Source organism: Lichenostomus cassidix, unplaced genomic scaffold (assembly GCF_008360975.1).
Source record: "Lichenostomus cassidix isolate B80296 unplaced genomic scaffold, HeHo_3.0 HiC_scaffold_852, whole genome shotgun sequence".
Classification (NCBI taxonomy): domain Eukaryota; kingdom Metazoa; phylum Chordata; class Aves; order Passeriformes; family Meliphagidae; genus Lichenostomus; species Lichenostomus cassidix.
Window position 1 is genome coordinate 550,282 of NW_028148026.1, and position 17,890 is coordinate 568,171.

General features: G+C 58.8%; 2 protein-coding genes and 1 long non-coding RNA gene across 3 annotated transcripts in view; all 3 read left to right on the plus strand.

Annotated features, from left to right (window-relative positions):
- The window catches only part of LOC146420323 (low affinity immunoglobulin gamma Fc region receptor III-like), a 123,413-nt gene that overhangs the window by 49,478 nt on the left and 56,045 nt on the right, over nt 1-17,890 (plus strand). The window contains exon 6 of the mRNA XM_085048402.1: nt 15,495-15,516. Coding sequence (XP_084904528.1) covers nt 15,495-15,516 — 22 coding nt within the window. The remainder of the gene's footprint in view (nt 1-15,494; nt 15,517-17,890) is intronic.
- Nucleotides 6,177-15,187, plus strand: LOC146420329 (Fc receptor-like protein 6). Its single transcript, XM_085048362.1, has 5 exons — nt 6,177-6,192; nt 6,438-7,076; nt 7,565-7,666; nt 14,319-14,654; nt 15,093-15,187. Exons 1-5 carry the CDS (start codon nt 6,177-6,179, stop codon nt 15,185-15,187), a joined length of 1,188 nt encoding a protein of 395 aa, XP_084904488.1.
- Nucleotides 7,939-9,142, plus strand: LOC146420330 (uncharacterized). Its single transcript, XR_014849210.1, has 3 exons — nt 7,939-8,252; nt 8,358-8,441; nt 9,012-9,142. It is a non-coding gene; the product is annotated as an uncharacterized LOC146420330 (long non-coding RNA).

Here is a 17,890-nt window from a genome sequence, read left to right on the forward strand (position 1 = left end):
CCCCATGCAGGTTGGTTCAAGGATGGGGGTCCCAGGGGAACATGGTAACCATGGATTGGAGTCATGGCGTGTGGGTCCCAGGGACAGGGGTGTGGGGGAAATGGGGGGACCCCTAGGGAATAGGGGATTCTTGGGGAATGGGGGCCCGTTGGATCAAGGGAATGAGGGTCCTGGGCACTAGGAATCCTGTTATGGTGGTGCCAGGGAGGTGGGACCTCCAGAATGGGGGTCCTATTTTTGGTTTCCATGGGGAATGGGGGTCTGAGGGATGGGGAGTGTCTGGGTGGGCATGTGGGTTGAGCTACCTTCACTGGGTGACTCAGATTTTGGGGCAACCCAGGGCACAGCAAAGCCTCCTGCTTGGGGGACACCCCATGAGGACACTGAAGGTATCCAATGTACTCCAGGGATGCGCCATTCACCCGCGAGGATTTTTCCTTTCTCTGTTTCTTTTTTTTCTTATTTTTCGCATTTTCACGCTACCACCCCCACCTTGCCCTGCCCCAGCCCCTGTCTCAGCAATCCCGGGGAGAAACTGAGCAGGGAAAGGCTGGGGTAAAAAGGAGTGCAGAGGTTTCAGGGAGGGGTGGGGGAGCTGTGGGGGCTGTTGGTGATGGGGCTGTCTGGCTGAACACTTTCACTTTCCCTTTCCTGCAGCACAAGGAAGAGGCTGTTTGTGCTGGGAGTTGGAAGACAGGGGCAGGATCATTGCTGGGGGGCACATCTAGGGAGGTCCTGTCCTGAGGGGTCCCTGTTCTGGGGGTGACACATCCTGGAATCCCCTGTCCAGGGAAGGCCCTGGAATCTCCAGTGTCCCCAGTGGGGCATTGTGACCTCTGGGGTGCCACAACTTGGGAAATGCCCCATCCCCTCTATGTCCCCCTCTTCAGTTTGGGAGCCCCCAGTCCCCTTTTAGGAGCCCCAAGGTGCAGCCCCTTCCCCTCCAATCTTGCAGCCCCGCAAGGCCCTTCTGTCGATAAGAAGCCCCCACAGGAGTGACAGAAACCCCCCCAATCTGCCATAACCACCACCCCTCACTCCCCCTGCAGGGCCTTAATGCTGGGAACCAGGATGAGGATGAGACCTTCCACATGAAATACCTGTGACCCCCCTGACTGTCCCCCCTCTGTTCAGAACATGTGAGGACAATCCTGAACCCTCCCCCCAGCATTGGGATGGAAAACTGGAGCTGACTTTAGAAGAGCGGCTTTTGCCAGCCTTGCTCTGAGGCTCCCACCTGCCCCCCTGGCTTTGATTCTCACAGCTTTAGAGCTGCTCAAAGGTGTGAATTGTGTGGAGGAAAAGGCCTGGCTGTGGTTTGCTCAGCTCTGCAAGAAGCACAGAAACCAATTGGAGCTCAAACAGTGGCACAGCGAGGGCCTTTGATGGTTTTCAGAGCAAGGCTGGGTGGAAACTAACCCTGCAGGGGCAGCTGTGAGGGAACCAGTCTGGAAATGCAGCAATTGATCATTTTGTCCCTCTGGCCAAAATGAGGGGACAAAATCCCTCTGGCCAAGGGACTGAGAGAGCCGCAGAACTCGTGCAAAGACAACAATCTGCTAAACAACCTGACCTGGACCCTCCTTCCTGTACAAAACCTGCAGCCCTTTGGAATCTCCCAGAAAGAATGTTGGGTTCTGGCTGTGGCCACCAGACAAGAGGGAAAAGTGTGGAAATATTGATCAGGGGCTGCACAAATGGATCCTGGGAACACAGGGATGAGAGCAGGAGCAGGGAGTGCCTAGGCAGGGGAATTCAGGGCAGGATGGAGGGGATTTACCAGGGAATCACACCCTGAGGGACACACGGGCATTTCCACAGATTCCTGTGCAGTGGTCCAAGGATGGAAAGAGTTGTTCCATTTTTGGGAGCAGAATCCATGGGAAATAAATCAAGTGTGAATGAGAAAAATTGGGAAGGGTTCCTAGATATAGCCTAACAAAAGCCTTCCTTGTGGGGTGTGTTGCTGCCCAGCAGACAGGGAACAATCGCATGGACCTGTTGGACGCTCAGGGAGATTCCACACTCCGTACTATCCAAAGCAAATGCTGCTGTGGGATGCACGAATGGAGTCCTAAAGCAAACCATATACTCTCAGTGCTTTGTGATTTCTTTTTGTTTATATTGTGTGCGACTTGTTTGGAGACCAACTCTCAAAAAGATCCTATAAACCATGCCATTTTATCTTTGTCAGTTTGATTTGGCTGAGTTTGTTTTCTTTACTCATAAAAAAAGATGTGGGAAAAGCGTTTTACTTGTATCCTATGGATGTGTAATTTTGTCTCTACCAATTGGGAATAAGGGAATTCAATCCAATTTAGTCTGAGAATTGCTGTTGTGCAGGCAAGGTCATTAAAGGACATGTCTGAAGTTGGGGCACTTCAGAGGTCACAGTGCCCCACAGGTGATGGGGAGGTGGTCAGGATTCCCCTGGGATGTGTCACCCCCCAGAGCAAGGACCCCCCATGACCAGACCTCCACCCATATGTGTCACCACACCAGAAGAGCTCTTTTCCCCCAGGACAGGACCCCCCTGGATGTGCCCCCCAGGACAGAACCACCCCCATGTCTGACTCTTTCCCCATTCGGTGCAGTTACAGTCACAGCCAGCAGGGGCGCTGTTGGTTCCCAGCTGGGCTGGGCAGGTGCAATGATTCCCCCGCGGCTGCAGGGGGCGCTGTGGCGCGTGCTCAGCCGCCTCTCCACCTGGCAATGGCGGCTCAGGTGACAGAGAATGAGAGACAATGGCTTCCTTTGCAAAACTCACGGGGAGCAGCTGGTCTGAGTGCCACTGCGGGTGGTGAGCTGAACTGTAGCAGGAACCTCAGAGCAGTGGGCTGGAACAGCAGAGCCGAGCACACCCGGGGTGGGAAACAAAGTGTGGACAAAACTCTGAAGCCCTGGCAAGAGACGCAGGGGTTGGGGCAGATGGAGGGTGTTGAGTGAAAGTGTAACAAAAACTGCCACAACAGTGGCAGGAAGACAGCCAGGCTGGGCAGCTGCAGCTGAGCTCCTGCAAGCCGCAGGGAGAAACTCCCTCCAGAGAAGGGAAGGCGGTCAGGGTCCTGGGTTTCCCCCGAGGCACCCAAGCAGATGGTGAGGGTTGCTCACAGTGAGGTTGGGTGTTGGAAACATTCCAGTTCAACAGCTGCTCTTATGAGCAAAGGCTCATCCATGGTAAGGAGAAGCAGTGAAGGACAAAACTCTGCAGTAGCAGTGAATTCTCCCCTCAGGCACAGCCCAGCACCAAGAGCACAAACATCTCTCCTGCCATCCCCCTGAGAGAAAGAGAGCAAGAGAGCGCTGAGAGGGCTGAGCCCAGCCCCTGACCCCCAGCCAAGTCTCACCGTATCTCTGCACTTCCCAAGAGAAAACCCCCCAGCTAAGAGACTGCAGCAAACTGTACCCCTTCCCCATCCTCCACATCCCGGCTACATGTTTTGTCTCTTAAGTACTCCTCCTTCCCATCTCTTAGGCCACAAATGGGAAAAATGTTTCCTGAGAGAATGAAAATAAGAAAAAATCCTGACCTTCAAGAGAAGGTCCATCCAGAGCCACAAGAATTTATGGTTCCCTTTAGGAGCCCATTGGTGCATCCCACAGCAGCATTTGCAGTGGATAATACAGAGTGTGGAATCTCCCTGAGTGTCCATCAGGTCCACGTGATTGTTCCCTGTCTGCTGGGCAGCAACACACCCCACAAGGAAGGCTTTGTTGGGCCAAATTTAGGAACTCTTCCCAATTTTCCCATTCCCACTCTGAGATTTGATTTACTTCCCATGGATTCTGCTCCCAGAAACAGAATAACGCTGTCCATCCTTGGACCACTGCACAGGAATCTGTGAAAATGCCCGTGTGCCCCTCAGGGTGTGATTCCCTGGTAAATCCCCTCCATCCTGCCCTGAATTGCCCTGCCTGGGCACTCCCTGCTCCTGCTCTCACCCCTGTGTTCCCAGGATCCATTTGTGCAGCCCCTGATCAATATTTCCACACTTTTCCCTCTTGTCTGGCAGCCACAGCCAGAAAACAAACATTCTTCCTGGGAGATTCCGAAGGGTTACAGGTTTTGTACAGGAAGGAGGAGGGTCCAGAACAAGTTGTTGAGCAGATGGTTGTTGTCTTTTCAGGAGTTCTGGGGCTCTCTTGGTCAAACAAAATGATCGATTGCTGTATTTCTGGACAGGTTCCCTCCCAGCTGCCCCTGCAGGGTTGGTTTCCACCCAGCCCTGCTCTGAAAACCATCAAAGGCCCTCACAGAGCCACTGCTTGAGCTCCAGTTGGTTTTTGTGCTTCTTGCAGGGCTGAGCAAACCACAGCCAGGCCTTTTTCCCCCACACAATTCACACCTTTGAGCAGCTCTAAAGCTGTGAGAATGAAATGGGGCAGGTGGGAGCCTCAGGACCTGTTCCCTGCTCAGGAGCTCTCCAGGATCGCTGAGCCACGAAGTGGAGGGGACAGGATGTGAAAGTGAGGGAAATAAGGAAAGAAATAGAAATGAAGAGAGGAAAAAGCATGGAATGGGGGCACAGCCCTGGAGTCCTGCCCTGTGGTGCCTCCCCAAACCATGAACACCCCATGGGGAGTATGCTGACCTGTAGGTCACTCCAAAATCTGAGGCGCTCAGTGAAGGAGCCGAGACCTGGTGGGCAGGTGCCCACCCAGCCACTGCCCATCCCTGGTACCTTGATTCGCCGTGGAGCCCAATGATGGCTCCCCATTCTTTACATCCCCCCTCTCTGGGACCCCCCTACCCCCAGGGCCCCCATTTCCATGGGGCACCCCTTTCCCCTGACACCCCCATGCCATGCAGGCCCCCATGCCATGATCCCAAATCCTGGGAGCTCATGTTCCCCTGGAAACTCCCATCCCTGGGCCCCCCAACACAGGGCCCCATCCCATGTGATTCCTTCCTTCCCACTGAACCCCATTTCCCTGGACACCCATCCTTGGATCCCAACACACCCTCAGGCTCCAATTTCTGGGCACACCTTGTCCCCACCATGTCCCCACCATGTCCTCAGCATGTCTGCACATTGACCCCATCCTGCCCGCATCCTGTCCCCACCCTGCCCCCATCAAGGGTGACCAACATGTGGGGACGAAACGTGAGATTGTTTGCTTCTCACTACCCGGGGGACAGAAGGCCCCAGCAGCATGTGACCACCAGCTCGGGTGGCTGGGGACACGGGAATGGCAAGGAAGGTGGCACTGCTCCTGTGGGGTGAGTGCCCTGGGCATGGGACTGATGGCCCAGGGATGACCCTGGTGAGGCAGAGAGCAGTGCGGAAGGGGCACAGGGGGCTGTGGGGTCCCCTGAGGTCCCCAGTGCCAGCAGAGCCAGTCCATGGTGGCCATGGTATGTGACCATGGTCGTGGGATAGTGGACAGGATAGGAGGTACAGGAATGGGGGGACAGGAATGAGGGGACAGGAACAGAGAACAGGAATGTGGGGAGAGGGACCATGGGACTGGGACAGCTGTGGGGACACATATCAGGGAACTGTGATGCAGGGACAGGGACAAGGGGACAAGCACTATGCAGATGTGGCCATAGGGACAGGAGCCATTGGAATGAGATCATGGGCACAGGGCTATGGGATGTGGCCATGGGGATAGGGGCTGTGGAGCTGGTGGAGATGACTTGTGCCTGCACGGGGTGGTCATAGAGTCCCCATGCCTGGGATGTGTCCCCGTGTCCTGAATCAGCCCAGGGTGCCTGAGGTGCCCCTGTTCCTGAGAGGTCTGTGCCACACTGGTGTCCCCACAAGGACAATTTGGGGACAGCACCCGCTCCTGGTACCATGGTCCATGTGGAGTCAACCCACCCAACCCTATCCCTTCTCTCTTCCAGCCCAAACCCTCAGCCTTGCTGGTGAGTCCTTGGGGGGATGCCATGTCCCTGCCTGACTGTCCCCAGCCCCACGGTGGCCCTGGCAGGCTGGTGTCCCCTGTCACCCGCAGGTGCCCAGACGACACAGCTTCTTGTGCAGCCTCCCTGGACACCGGCCGTGCTGTGGGACCGAGTGACACTGACCTGACAGGGCTCAGGGACACCCAATGCCACCACCTGGTACAAGGATGGGCAGCGCTGGGGGAAGGAGGAATGGGATCAGTTCGTTGTGACAGAGAAAGGAACCTACAAGTGTGACAGACCTGGCACTGGGCTCAGTCCCCCCATGACCATCGCAAACGGTGAGGGGGTGTTTGTGTCCCCAGCCTGGCACCCGCGGGGACCCCGAGGGCTCTGGGTGAGCTCTACTTTCTTGGTCACCTCCCTCGTGTCATGAGAGCCTGTCCCCTGCACACGGAGACATCCCAGAGCATCCCAGTGCGAGGGGACCTCTTATTGGAACAGTGGACGCCTGTGTGTGACCCAATGGGTGTGTCTTAGTGCCATCTGGAACTGCCCGGTGTGACAGGTCACCCCTGTCCCACAGAGCGGTTGGTACTGCAGGTGCCAGCGCGGGCGCTGCTGGAGGGGGACACGGTGACACTGCGCTGCCGGAGCTGGCGGGACAAATCGGTCACTGGGCTGCGCTTCTACCTTGGGGACAAGGAGGTGGGGAGGCCCCTCGATGGGACCGAGCTGTCTCTGTCCCCCCTGCAGCTGAACCACAGTGGCCAATACTGCTGCGGGGGCTGGGTGGACTCCGAGCTCTCGCCATGGGTGAAGTCACCGCCAGTGACAGTGACAGTGCACGGTGAGCACCCTGAAAGCCCGATATCCACACAACCCCACAGCCCCTCCCCAGGTATTCAGAGTCACCATCCCCACCTCCATTTCCCCCCCAGAGCTCTTCCCGGTGCCTGTGCTGGAGCTGGAGGGTCCCCCCGAGCCCACCGAGGGGTCCCCCCTGACTCTCAGCTGCCTCAGCACCCCCAGCCCCCTGCGGCCCCGAGCCCCCCTCCTGCACCTCTTCTACCGGGACGGGCAGTTGCTGGGGGGCCCGCAGGGGTCCCCGCAGCTCCTGCTGCCCGCCGTGGGGGTCTCCCACTCGGGCAGTTACAGCTGCGAGGTGCGCTCCGAGGGGGGGCCGTGCGGAAGAGCAGCGCCCGGCTCCGCGTCACGGTGCGCAGTGAGTGCGGGGATGGGCACGGCAACCCCCACAGCCTCCCCGGGTACCCCAGCTCTGCCTGGCGTGTCCCATCTCCCCAGACACCTTTTCCGGGTCCCCACATCACTGCCCTTTGCCCCGTCATTCCTCCCACGGTGCCCTGCCTGGGTACCCCCATCACTTCCTGGGTCCATTCATCTCTTCTGCATCCCTCTCAGATTCCCTCATCCTTCACCGAGTCACCTCACCCCTTTCTGGGTCCACCCACCCTTCCCTGATGTCCCCCCCATGGTCCCCTGGTCCTCCTGTCACTGTCTGGGTCCCCACAGCCCTCTCTGGGTTCCCCCCATCCCTCTCCCCGTTTCCCCTCCCTGAATCTGCCATCTCTACCTGCAGTCCCCTTCCAAGCCTTCCCGAATCTCTGAGCCCCCTCTTACAAACTGGGGTCCCCCACCCCGCTCTGAACCTCCCCATGACCCTCACTGTCCCCTGGTGTCCCCCTCTCACAGGGATCCCAGTATCAGGGGTGTCCCTGTCGGTGCAGCCTCCCGGGGGACAGGTGGCACTGGGTGACAGCCTGGTGCTGAGCTGCACGGTGGCTGCGGGGACAGGTTCCCTGTCCTTCTCCTGGCACCAGGGGGCTCGGGGACACCGCTGGGCACTGGCCCCCACCTGGAGCTTCGTCACGTTGGGGACAGTGACAGCGGCCACTACCAGTGCCAGGCCAGTGACGGGGACAGTGTGGCTGAAAGCCTCACACTGAATGTCACTGTCCTGGGTGAGCAGGACCCTCAGGCTTGGTGTGATCCCAAACGCGGCATCATCATTCCCTCCACCCCTGTCAACCCACACCTAATGCCAGCCCCTCCCCCACCCTCAGCCCCGTCTCTGTCCCCGCAGTGCCCGTGGCCAATGCCACCATCACCCCTGGCCCCCCGGCACTCCAGGTGCGCACAGGTGACCCTGTGACCCTGCGCTGCTCGGTGCAGGTGGGCTCAGCACCTGTCACCTTCACCTGGCTGCACGATGGGCAGGAGGTGGCCCAGGGTCCCCTTCTGGAGCTTGGGGACATCGATGTGGGACATTCTGGCACCTACCATTGCGTGGCCACCAACCAGCTAGATGAGCACCGTGTGTTCCGGGCGCTCAGCCCAGAGCTGGCCCTGGAGGTGACACCACGGGGACACTGGGGCACAGGTGGGGCACAGGTGGGGTCATACGGGGTCACCGGGGGGTGTGGGGGTGTATGGGGTCACTCCTGAAGTGAGTAGTGACCCTCATGACCCATCTGTCCCCCAGCAGTGGCTGTGAACGTCGGCAGGACCCTCCTGTTCCTGGTTCTACTCCTGGCTGTCATCGGGGGCTGTCACTGGTGGCACCGCCCAGGTGGGTGACAGTGGGGAGGTTGGGGGTCCTGGAGTGAGGGGACCCCCAGAGTGTGGGGAGAGACGGGGCAGCACCCAGAGCTCCTGAGCTGGGGGAAACAGAGCCCCCAGTGACCTTGGCTCAGGGTCCATGGGGGGGCTGGGGGGAATTTGATGGGTCTTGGTTGTGCTCCAGGGGTGGCATTTGAGGGACATTGGGGTGGCACTTGGGAGATCCTGGGGGGTTTAGGGAGCTCTTGGAGGTTCGTGCAGGGATGCTGGGGGTTCTTTCATGGGTCCTGTGGGAGTTTCGTGGCTGCCCCTCCCTGCCCCTCCCTTCAGGGCTTGAGGCTCAGAATGTTGGGGGCATTGGGGGTGTTGGGAACACTGCGGTGGTGCAGAAATTCATGGGGTTCCAGTGTTCCTGGCATCCAGGGGGGAAACAGTGTTCGGTGGGAATCTGGGCTGCAGTGGGGATTTGGTGTTCCTGAGGGGATTTGGGGGTCCCGTGGGTGGTTGGAGTTCCCGAGGACCCAGGAATGTTCAGGGGTCTCGGGGACCTCACAGTCACCTCCTCCCCTTTTCCTTGCAGGAGCCAGGAAGCCTCAGGACAGGCGAGGGGGTCTCCGGCCATGACTCCCCATTCACCCTCCCAGCCCCAGGGGGCACAGGACCCTTTTCCTTTTATTGGACCCAAAACGCTGTTTTTTTATTAAAGCGGGAGAAATGGGGTTTGTTTGTTCAGCTCTGTCTGTTCAGCTCGGGAAGGAGGAGGGTCCAGGTCAGGAGGTTGAGCAGATCCTTGTGGGATTTGCAGGATTTCTGGGGCTCTCTCAGTCCCTTGGGGAGGGTGACAAAATGATCAACCGGGGCATTTCTGGACTGGTTTCCTCGCAGCCGCCCCGAGAGCCCCGAGAGCCCCGGGATGGAGCCGGGGGCAGCCTGAGGTGTCCCCCGAGCCCAGCCCAGCCCCGCCGCAGCCCTGCCCGGTGCCCCCCGGTGCCCAAAGCCCCGCAGCCGGCGCTCCCCGAGCGGCTCTGAGCCCCGCAGCTGCTGCGGAGCCTCGGCCGGGCTCAGCCCTGGGGCGGGCGGGGGGCGCCGGGAGGGAGGGAGCGGGAGGCTGGGGGAGAGCAGGGAGCCCGGCAGGAGCCGCCGGGCCTGCGGGAGCGGAGTGCTGGGCTCGGTCACCGGGGCAGGTGGCGCTGCCATGGCGCTGCGAGTGGCGCGACTGTCCCGGGCTGCGGCAGCGACGGTGGCCATGTGTCCGGAGCGGCTGGGACAGCGTGTCCGGAGCCACTGTGGCCATCCAGCCGGGATCACCCCCAGCCCCAGCACTGCCGCGGGGCAGAGCCGCTGCTGGGTATTTCCACACTTTTCCCTCTCATCTGGTGGCCACAGCCAGAACCCAAACATTCTTTCTGGGAGCTTCCAAAGTGCTGCAGGTTTGAGCCAGGAAGGAGAAGGCTCCAGGTCACCTTGTTGAGCAGATTGTTGTTGTCTTTGCAGGAGTTCTGAGGCTCTCTCAGTCCCTTGGCCAGAGGGATAAAATGATCAATTGCTGTATTTCTTGACTGGTTCCCTCCCAGCTGCCCCTGCACTGTTGGTTTCCACCCAGCCCTGCTCTGAAAACCATCAAAGGCCCTCGCAGAGCCACTGCTTGAGCTCCAGTTGGTTTCTGTGCTTCTTGCAGGGCTGAGCAAACCACAGCTAGGTCTTTTTCCCCCACACAATTCTCACCTTTGAGCAGCTCTAAAGCTGTGAGAATCAAAGGGGGCCAAGGGGGCAGGTGGGAGCCTCAGGTGCTGGCTGCCCCTGGGGCTGGCCAGAGCAGGGCTGGCCAATGCCCATCCCTGTGCAGTGGGGCTGTGCCATGGCTGAGCTCTACACTTGGATGGGCACTGGCTGCAAGGAGGAGGAGTTTGGGAGCTCCTTCCTGCCTGGGGCTGCATTCCCAAGCTGCTCTTCCCGGCTCAGATCCTCCTGGTGAACAGCAATGTTGGAGAAGACTGGAACAGGTTTTCTCCCAAAACCCAATAAACCCAACTTGTCCAAACCCCCAGGACAGAAACCCATAGAGAGGATGATGGAGAGCAGGAGAGGAATAGGGCAGCTCCCAACAGCTTCAACCCCTCCAGATTTGGGAAGTTTGATCCCTGCATCAGCAATTTGAGGCCAAGCCAGGCATTTCCAGGGGGAAGAATCTGCAGTTTTCCATCCCATCTAGGATGTGTCCAGGTTCCCTCCAGAACCGCCAACCCCCAGGCGAGGATCCCCCCAGCCGGGATGTGTCACCCCTGGGACAGGACCCTCCCTGGACATGTCGCCCCCAGAACAGGGACACCCCGGACAGGACCCCCCTGGATGTGTCCCCCTGGACAGAACCTGCCCCCCCCGTCTGATTCTCAGCACAAACAGCCACTTCCTTCTGCTGCAGGAAAGAGAAAGTGAAAGTGTTGGAGGCACAGCTGGATACCCCCATCCCCCACAGCCCCCCCACCCCTTCCCTGCAGCCCCTGCACCCCCATTTTCCACCTGTTACCTGCTCAGGTGCTCCCCAGGACTGGGGAGTCAGGAAATGCAGGGGCAGTGTGTGTGAAAGTGAGGCAAATAAAGAATATATAGAAATAGAGGAAAAAGACCCTGGGAGATTGGGGCAAAGAACCAAAGCCCCCTGGGACTGCCCTGTGGTGTCCCCTCAATCTATGAGCACCCCGGGGGCTGTGCTGGATTCTGTGTCACCACAAAATCTGAGGCAGCCAGTGAAGGAGCTGTGACCCATGTGCTCACCCAGCCACTGCCCTGGAACCTCCATTGTCCTGGGAACACAACCATGGGATCCCCATTGCCTTGGTCCCTCCATCCCTGGGACCACCATTCCAGGGCTCCCACTGCCCAGGGTCTCCATTTCCCAGGACCTTCCTTTGATCCATTCCCACGGGGACCTCCATTCCCCCACCACCCCCATCCCTGGGACCTCCATCCCATGACCTGAGTTCCCTGGAGCCTGCTTTCCCCAGGGACCCCTACACATTTGGACCCCCATTCCCAGGCAACCCATCCCCTGTGACTCCCCCTCCTCAGGACTCCCATTCCTCTGGACCTCCATTCCCAGGAACTCCCCTCCCAGGAAATCCTGGGACCTTCCCAGGACCTCATTCCTGCCCCCAGTTTCCCCTGGACACAAACCCAGGCTCACCGCATCTCCTGATCCCCCCAATCCTGGGCCCTTAGTTTCCACCAGGTCCCACCAGGTCCCCAGCCTGCCCCCAGCCTGTCACCACCCTGCCCCCAGCAAGGGCCACCTACACGTGGGGACGAAATGTGAAATCGCTTCCTTCCCCTTCATCCGAAGAGTCACCACCCAGGGGACAGCAGCGTGTGACAGCCAGCCTGGATGGCCGGGGACACCGGGATGGCCGGGAAGGTGGCACTGCTCCTGTGGGGTGAGTGCCCTGGGCACAGGCCTGATGCACAGGGATGGGTCCTGGTGAGGCAGAGAGCGGTGGGGAGGGGGCACAGGGGGGCTGTGGGGTCCTCTGAGTTCCCCAAAGCAAGCAGTGCTGCACCATGGTGTGACGGGGATCATGGGGTGGCTGTGGGGACAGGAACAGGGGGATAGGAATGGGGGGACAGAAATGGGGAATAGGGATAGGGGGACAAGTATATGGCAGTAGGCACCTTGGTGCAGCATCAGCTGTGGGCTCAGGGACAGGGGGACAGGAGGACAGGGGGACAGGGGGACAAGGGGACAAGCACCATGCAGATGGGCATTGTGGAGGAGATGCTGTGGGGCTGATGAGGGTGATCTCTGCCAGCATGGGATGTCTATAGAGTCGCCATGCCCAGAGTGTCCACAGTGTCCCCATGTCCTGCCTCAACCCAGGGTGGCTGTGATGTCTCTCTCTGTCCCTGAGATGTCTATGCCCCATGGGTGTTTGAACAGGGACAGTTTGGGGACAGCCCCCACTAGCATCCCCCAGGGGCTGCTGTCCCCACAGTGCCACCCCCACCCAGATCCTCTCCCTTCTCCCTTCCAGCCCAGACCCTCAGCCTCACTGGTGAGTCCTCAGGGGATGCCATGTCCCTGCCCTGCTGTCCCCAGCCCCACAGTGGCCCTGGCAGGCTGGTGTCCCCTGTCACCCACAGGTGCCCAGACCACCCAGCTCCTCGTGGATCCCCCCTGGACGCCGGCAGTGCTGTGGGACCGAGTGACACTGACCTGCCAGGGCTCGGGGACTCCTGGTGCCATCACCTGGTACAAGAATAGGCGGAACTGGGAGCAGAAGAAAACTGACCGTTTCCTTGTCACCCAGAGTGGCACCTACAAGTGTGAGAGACCTGGCACCGGGGTCAGCAACCCTGTGAGCATCTTAGATGGTGAGTGGGGATGGGGTCTGGGTGGGCTGCACTCCGTGGGTGGTCACACACTCCTCATGTGATGAAAGCCTGTCTTCTGCTCATGGTGACATTCCAGTTCATCCGAGTTCATCCCAGTGCACACCAGTGCATCTCATTGTGATGGGACAGCCCTGGTGCATCCAGGTGCCATGGGATTTCCCCTGGTGTCCCCTGGGTCCCTGGGCACACTGCAGCTCAGAACCCCTCAGTGCCATGGGGACTCTGCTGTCCCACAGACCGGCTGGTGCTGCAGATGTCAGCAGGGACACTGCTGGAGGGGGACACGGTGACACTGCGCTGCCGGGGCTGGCAGGACAACCTGGTCTCTGAGGTGCGATTTTACCGTGAGAAGAAGGAATTGTGGGGGTCCCATGGTGGGACCAAGCTGTCCCTGTCCCCCCTGCAGCTGCAACACAGCGGCCGCTACCACTGCACGGCCAAGGTGGGCTCCAAACAGTCAGCGTTCGAGAAGTCAGCGCCAGTGACAGTGACAGTGCATGGTGAGCACCCCACAGCTGGGACCCTGATACCCAAACACGCCCACAGCCACTTCCCAGAAGACTTGGAGTCACAAAACACCCACTTTTGTCTCCTTCCCAGAGCTCTTCTCGGTGCCGGTGCTGGAGCTGGAGGGTCCCCCTGAGCCCACCGAGGGGTCCCCCCTGAATCTCAGCTGCCTCAGCACCCCCAGCCCCCTGCGGCCCCGAGCCCCCCTCCTGCACCTCTTCTACCGGGACGGGCAGTTGCTGGGGGGCCCGCAGGGGTCCCCGCAGCTCCTGCTGCCCGCCGTGGGGGTCTCCCACTCGGGCAGTTACAGCTGCGAGGTGCGCTCCGAGGGGGGGGCCGTGCGGAAGAGCAGCGCCCGGCTCCGCGTCACGGTGCGCAGTGAGTGCGGGGATGGGCACGGCAACCCCCACAGCCTCCCCGGGTACCCCAGCCCTGTCTGAGTACCCCCATTCCTACCAGACACCCTTGCATTGCATCTCCCTATTCCTCACTGGGCTCTCCCTATCACTGCCCGGGTCCCTTCATCCTTTCCCAGGTGTCACCCAATGTCCTCCCATCATTGTCCCAGGTCCCTGCATTCCCCCCTGGGTCCTCCCACTTCTCTCTGAGATTCCTCCATGGTCACCACATCCCACCATCCCCATCTGGTTCTCCACATCTTTCACTGGTGTCCCCCACATCCATCTCCAGGTCTCCCCTCCATGAATCCTCCATCCCTCCCTGGGTTCCCTTCCTCTCCTTTCCAAACTGCTCAACAATCTCTTGGCTCCCTTCTTTATCAATGTGGTACCCTCACTCCTCTCTGACCTTCCCTACCTCCCTTGGTCCCTCACTGTTCCCTGTGTCTCCCACCCCTACCCAGGACCCCCAACCCACCCATCTCCCCCCACAGGGGTCTCACTCTTGAAGGTGTCCCTGTCAGTGCAGCCCCCCGGTGGACAGGTGGCACTGGGTGACAGCCTGATGCTGAGCTGCACGGTGGCCACAGGGAGAGGTCCCCTGTCCTTCTCCTGGCACCGGGAAGGCTTGGCCACACCTCTGGGCACTGGCCCCCACCTGGAGCTGCACAACGTTGGGGACAATGACAGCGGCCACTACCAGTGCCGGGCCAGTGATGGGAAAAGCGTGGCTGAGAGCCCCACACTAAATGTCACTGTTCTGGGTGAGTGGGACCCTCGGGCTGGGGGTGACTCCACCCATGATATTGTCACCCCACCATCCCTGTCAACCCACACCGTGTTCCAGCCCCTCCCCCAGCCTCAGCCCCGTCTCTGTCCCCACAGTGCCCGTGGCCAATGCCACCATCACCCCTGGCCCCCCGGCACTCCAGGTGCACACAGGTGACCCCGTGAACCTGAGCTGCTCGGTGCAGGTGGGCTCAGCACCTGTCACCTTCACCTGGCTGTACAACGGGAAGGAGGTGGCCCAGGGTCCCCTCCTGGAGCTTGGGGACATCGGTGTGGGACATTCTGGCACCTACCAGTGCGTGGCCACCAACCAGCTGGATGAGCACCGTGTGTTCCGGGCTCTCAGCCCAGAGCTGGCCCTGGAGGTGACACTGCAGGGACACTGGGGCACAGGTGGGGTCATACAGGGTCCCTGTAGGGGTCTGAGACCCCTGGGTCTTTGGTGACCCTGGTTTGTCCCCGCTCTGTCCCTGGCAGTGACACAGAGGGAACAGGGCACAGGAGGGGAACTCCTGATGTCACTGGCATTGCAGCATCTGTGGGGTGATGGGTGACCCTGATGTGTCCCTCTCTGTCCCCAGCAGTGGCCGCAGGAGTCAGTGGTTCCCTGTCGTTCCTGGTCCTGCTCGTGGGTGTCATCATGGCCTGGCACCGGTGGCACCGCCTGGGTGGGTGACAATGGGGATCCCAGTGAGCTGTGGGAAGTCCCACTTAAGACGGCAGGAGCTGAGCCCCAAGTGACCTTGTTTTGGGGTTCTGTGAGGTTTGGTGAGGTGTTGGAGGCTCGTGTAGGGATGTTGGAGGTTCTTTCAGAGATCCTGGGAGGCTTTGGAGAATTCCCCCTGCTGGGTTTGGGGTTCTGTGGGCTCAGGGGTTGTTCAGGGGTTCTGGGGGGAATTGAGGGTCCAATGGAGGTTCAGGATTTCTGTGTATGATCAGGGGCCCTGGGTACCCCACAGTAACCTCCTCTCTTTCCTTTCCAGCTGCCAGGAAGCACCAGGACAGGTGAGTGGGAGGCTCCAGCCATTATGAACCTTTTACCCCAACCCCTATCACCTCCCATCCCCTCCCACACATCCCCTTTATCCCCTCAGGGTCCCCCCGGAGCCCCCAGCTCCCCCAGAGGAGGGGGAGGTGCTGTACACCCATGTCATGAGCACCAAGCGAAAGGGGGGTGAGTATCAGAGTGGCACACACAGGGACATGTCACCCACTGGTGTCACCCCTCACCCAGATCCTACAGCCAGTGTCTCTCGCAGGGCCCCCCTGTGCCACTGTCCCCCAGGAAACCCAGGTGACCTACGCAGAGCTGCCAGGAACCCATGGGCGACCGCGGGAACCAAGTGACATCTACGAGAACATGCAGTGACACTGGAGGGACTGGAGAGCACTGGCAGAAACTGGAGGACCCAGTGCTCTGCTGTTAGGCCCAAAATGCAGCTATAGATTAAACTGGCAGAAGTGGTGTTTCTTTGTTCAGCTCTCTCAGGCTTTAGCAATGAGATTCTCCAATTTCAGGCTGCCACTAAAAACCAGGGGCTGCTGCCCCTCACCCTCCCAGTGGAGGCACAAAAGGCAAAGATCCCAAAGGGCTGAGAGAAGAACAATTTCCTGCAAACAGCAATGACAGAAGAAAACCAACAGCAACAGCAACAAGATTCAGAATCAGAAGGGTCAGAAAAGGAATGATTTCCAGGGAAAGCCCCCGACAAGGAACAAACCCCAGACGCTGCCCCCAGCATGATTCCCCTGCCAGGAGGAACCTGGCAGGGTCCTGGACATTCATTGCTTTGATGGCCAAAGCAGCCTTCAGGAGGCTCTGGATTCTCTTCTCCCCTGTCTCCAAACCCTGCTTGATCCCCTGCTTTGCTCTGGTCAGGGTCAGATTGGGCAGGGCCAGCTCGACTGGGAGCTCCTCTGGTGCTGAGGGACCAGGGGGCATTTGCTGCAGGTGTGTCCCAAAGGCTGAAGCTCCCAGCACCCCTTGCTCTCTGCATGTCCTTTAACAGCCCATTCCAGTGTGGGATCTTTCCCCAAGGCTGGGGAACCACAGGGAATGGGATCCATCCCTGCAGGGCCAGGTTCTTTGTCCCCAGTGTCTGTGAGGTTCTTTGGAGAATGAGTTCCAATGTTGGATTCAATTCTTTCTGCAGGGCTGTGTTGCCATAAGACTTCCTTTCCCAGGCCCAGCACAATGTTCCCAGGGGCACAGGGAGCCTTTCCAGCCATCCAGGGCTTGCTTCTCCCCCCAGGTGCCTCCAGCTTTGGGGAGTGTGATCCAGTCAATCTGCCAGGCCTGCCCAGACTGGGATTTCATCCCTCATCCTCCATCCCACAGGGGCTTGACCTGCCTGTGCCCTGTGTGATCACAGCACATTTCCCTTTCCTGGAGTGATGGTGTCCATGGGGAAATCCACATCAGCGCCAGGATGTGTGGCTGAGACTTTCCCTTTACTCACCTAGCCCATCCCTGGCAGTGTGGGCATTTGAAAGAGCTGAGCTCCAGTGCCAATCCCTTCTGACGTGGCTCCAAGCCCTTCCTGAGCTGTCAGGATCTCTTGTTCTGTTGGGCTGGGACATGGCTCAGGTGGCAGCTGCCATTGTGCTCTGCGTGCTGTGACTGTCACTGGCTGTGGGGACTGACAGTGGCAATGTGTCCAAAGCGACTGTGATAGAGTGTCCCAATTTGCCACGGCAATGACCCCAAGAGCTCTCAGAACTCACAGGATGCCCTGGAAAAAGTGTGGGAAACAAAGGGTTTGAAGGGTTTGTGTAGGATTTAACTCTGTGGGATTTGGTTATGAGGATAATATAGAAACAAGATCTCTAAAGCTGAGTTTTAGAGCATGAGAGTTTATTGTGAAAGAGTGTGGGTGTGAGAGGCCTGCTAGGCTGCAAGACGCAGCTCAGAGCAGGTCAGAGAAGCAAGAGAGAGAGAGGCAAAAAGAGAGAGCAAAGAGAGAGCAATTTGCTGTTTACAATACAATAAATCATCTTCTGTGTTGAATATTCTAATTCTCTTTAACCAATCTAAGACAAGCTACAAACCCTACAACATTTACATACAACCTATAAGAATCATCACATTACCATACGGGGTTATATTTTAAACCTTAAAAAACTGCTTTTTGGGATCTCTACCAGGCAGGCAGGGTCTGCTCTGACCTTTGGACCTGCCTAGGCAGAGGGCATTGTTCTATCAAGAAGGGGGATTACCTTCAGTCGGCTATACTATTGTTACTTAGTTACTCTTCAACTCAAACATTGTCTTCATCTCAATTTCATTTATACTTTCCATATTTTCAGCATTTTTTGCAAGGTAATCATATCTATGAGGCTTTCCTATTTCATCTTCCCCAACAGGTTTGACTTCTTATCT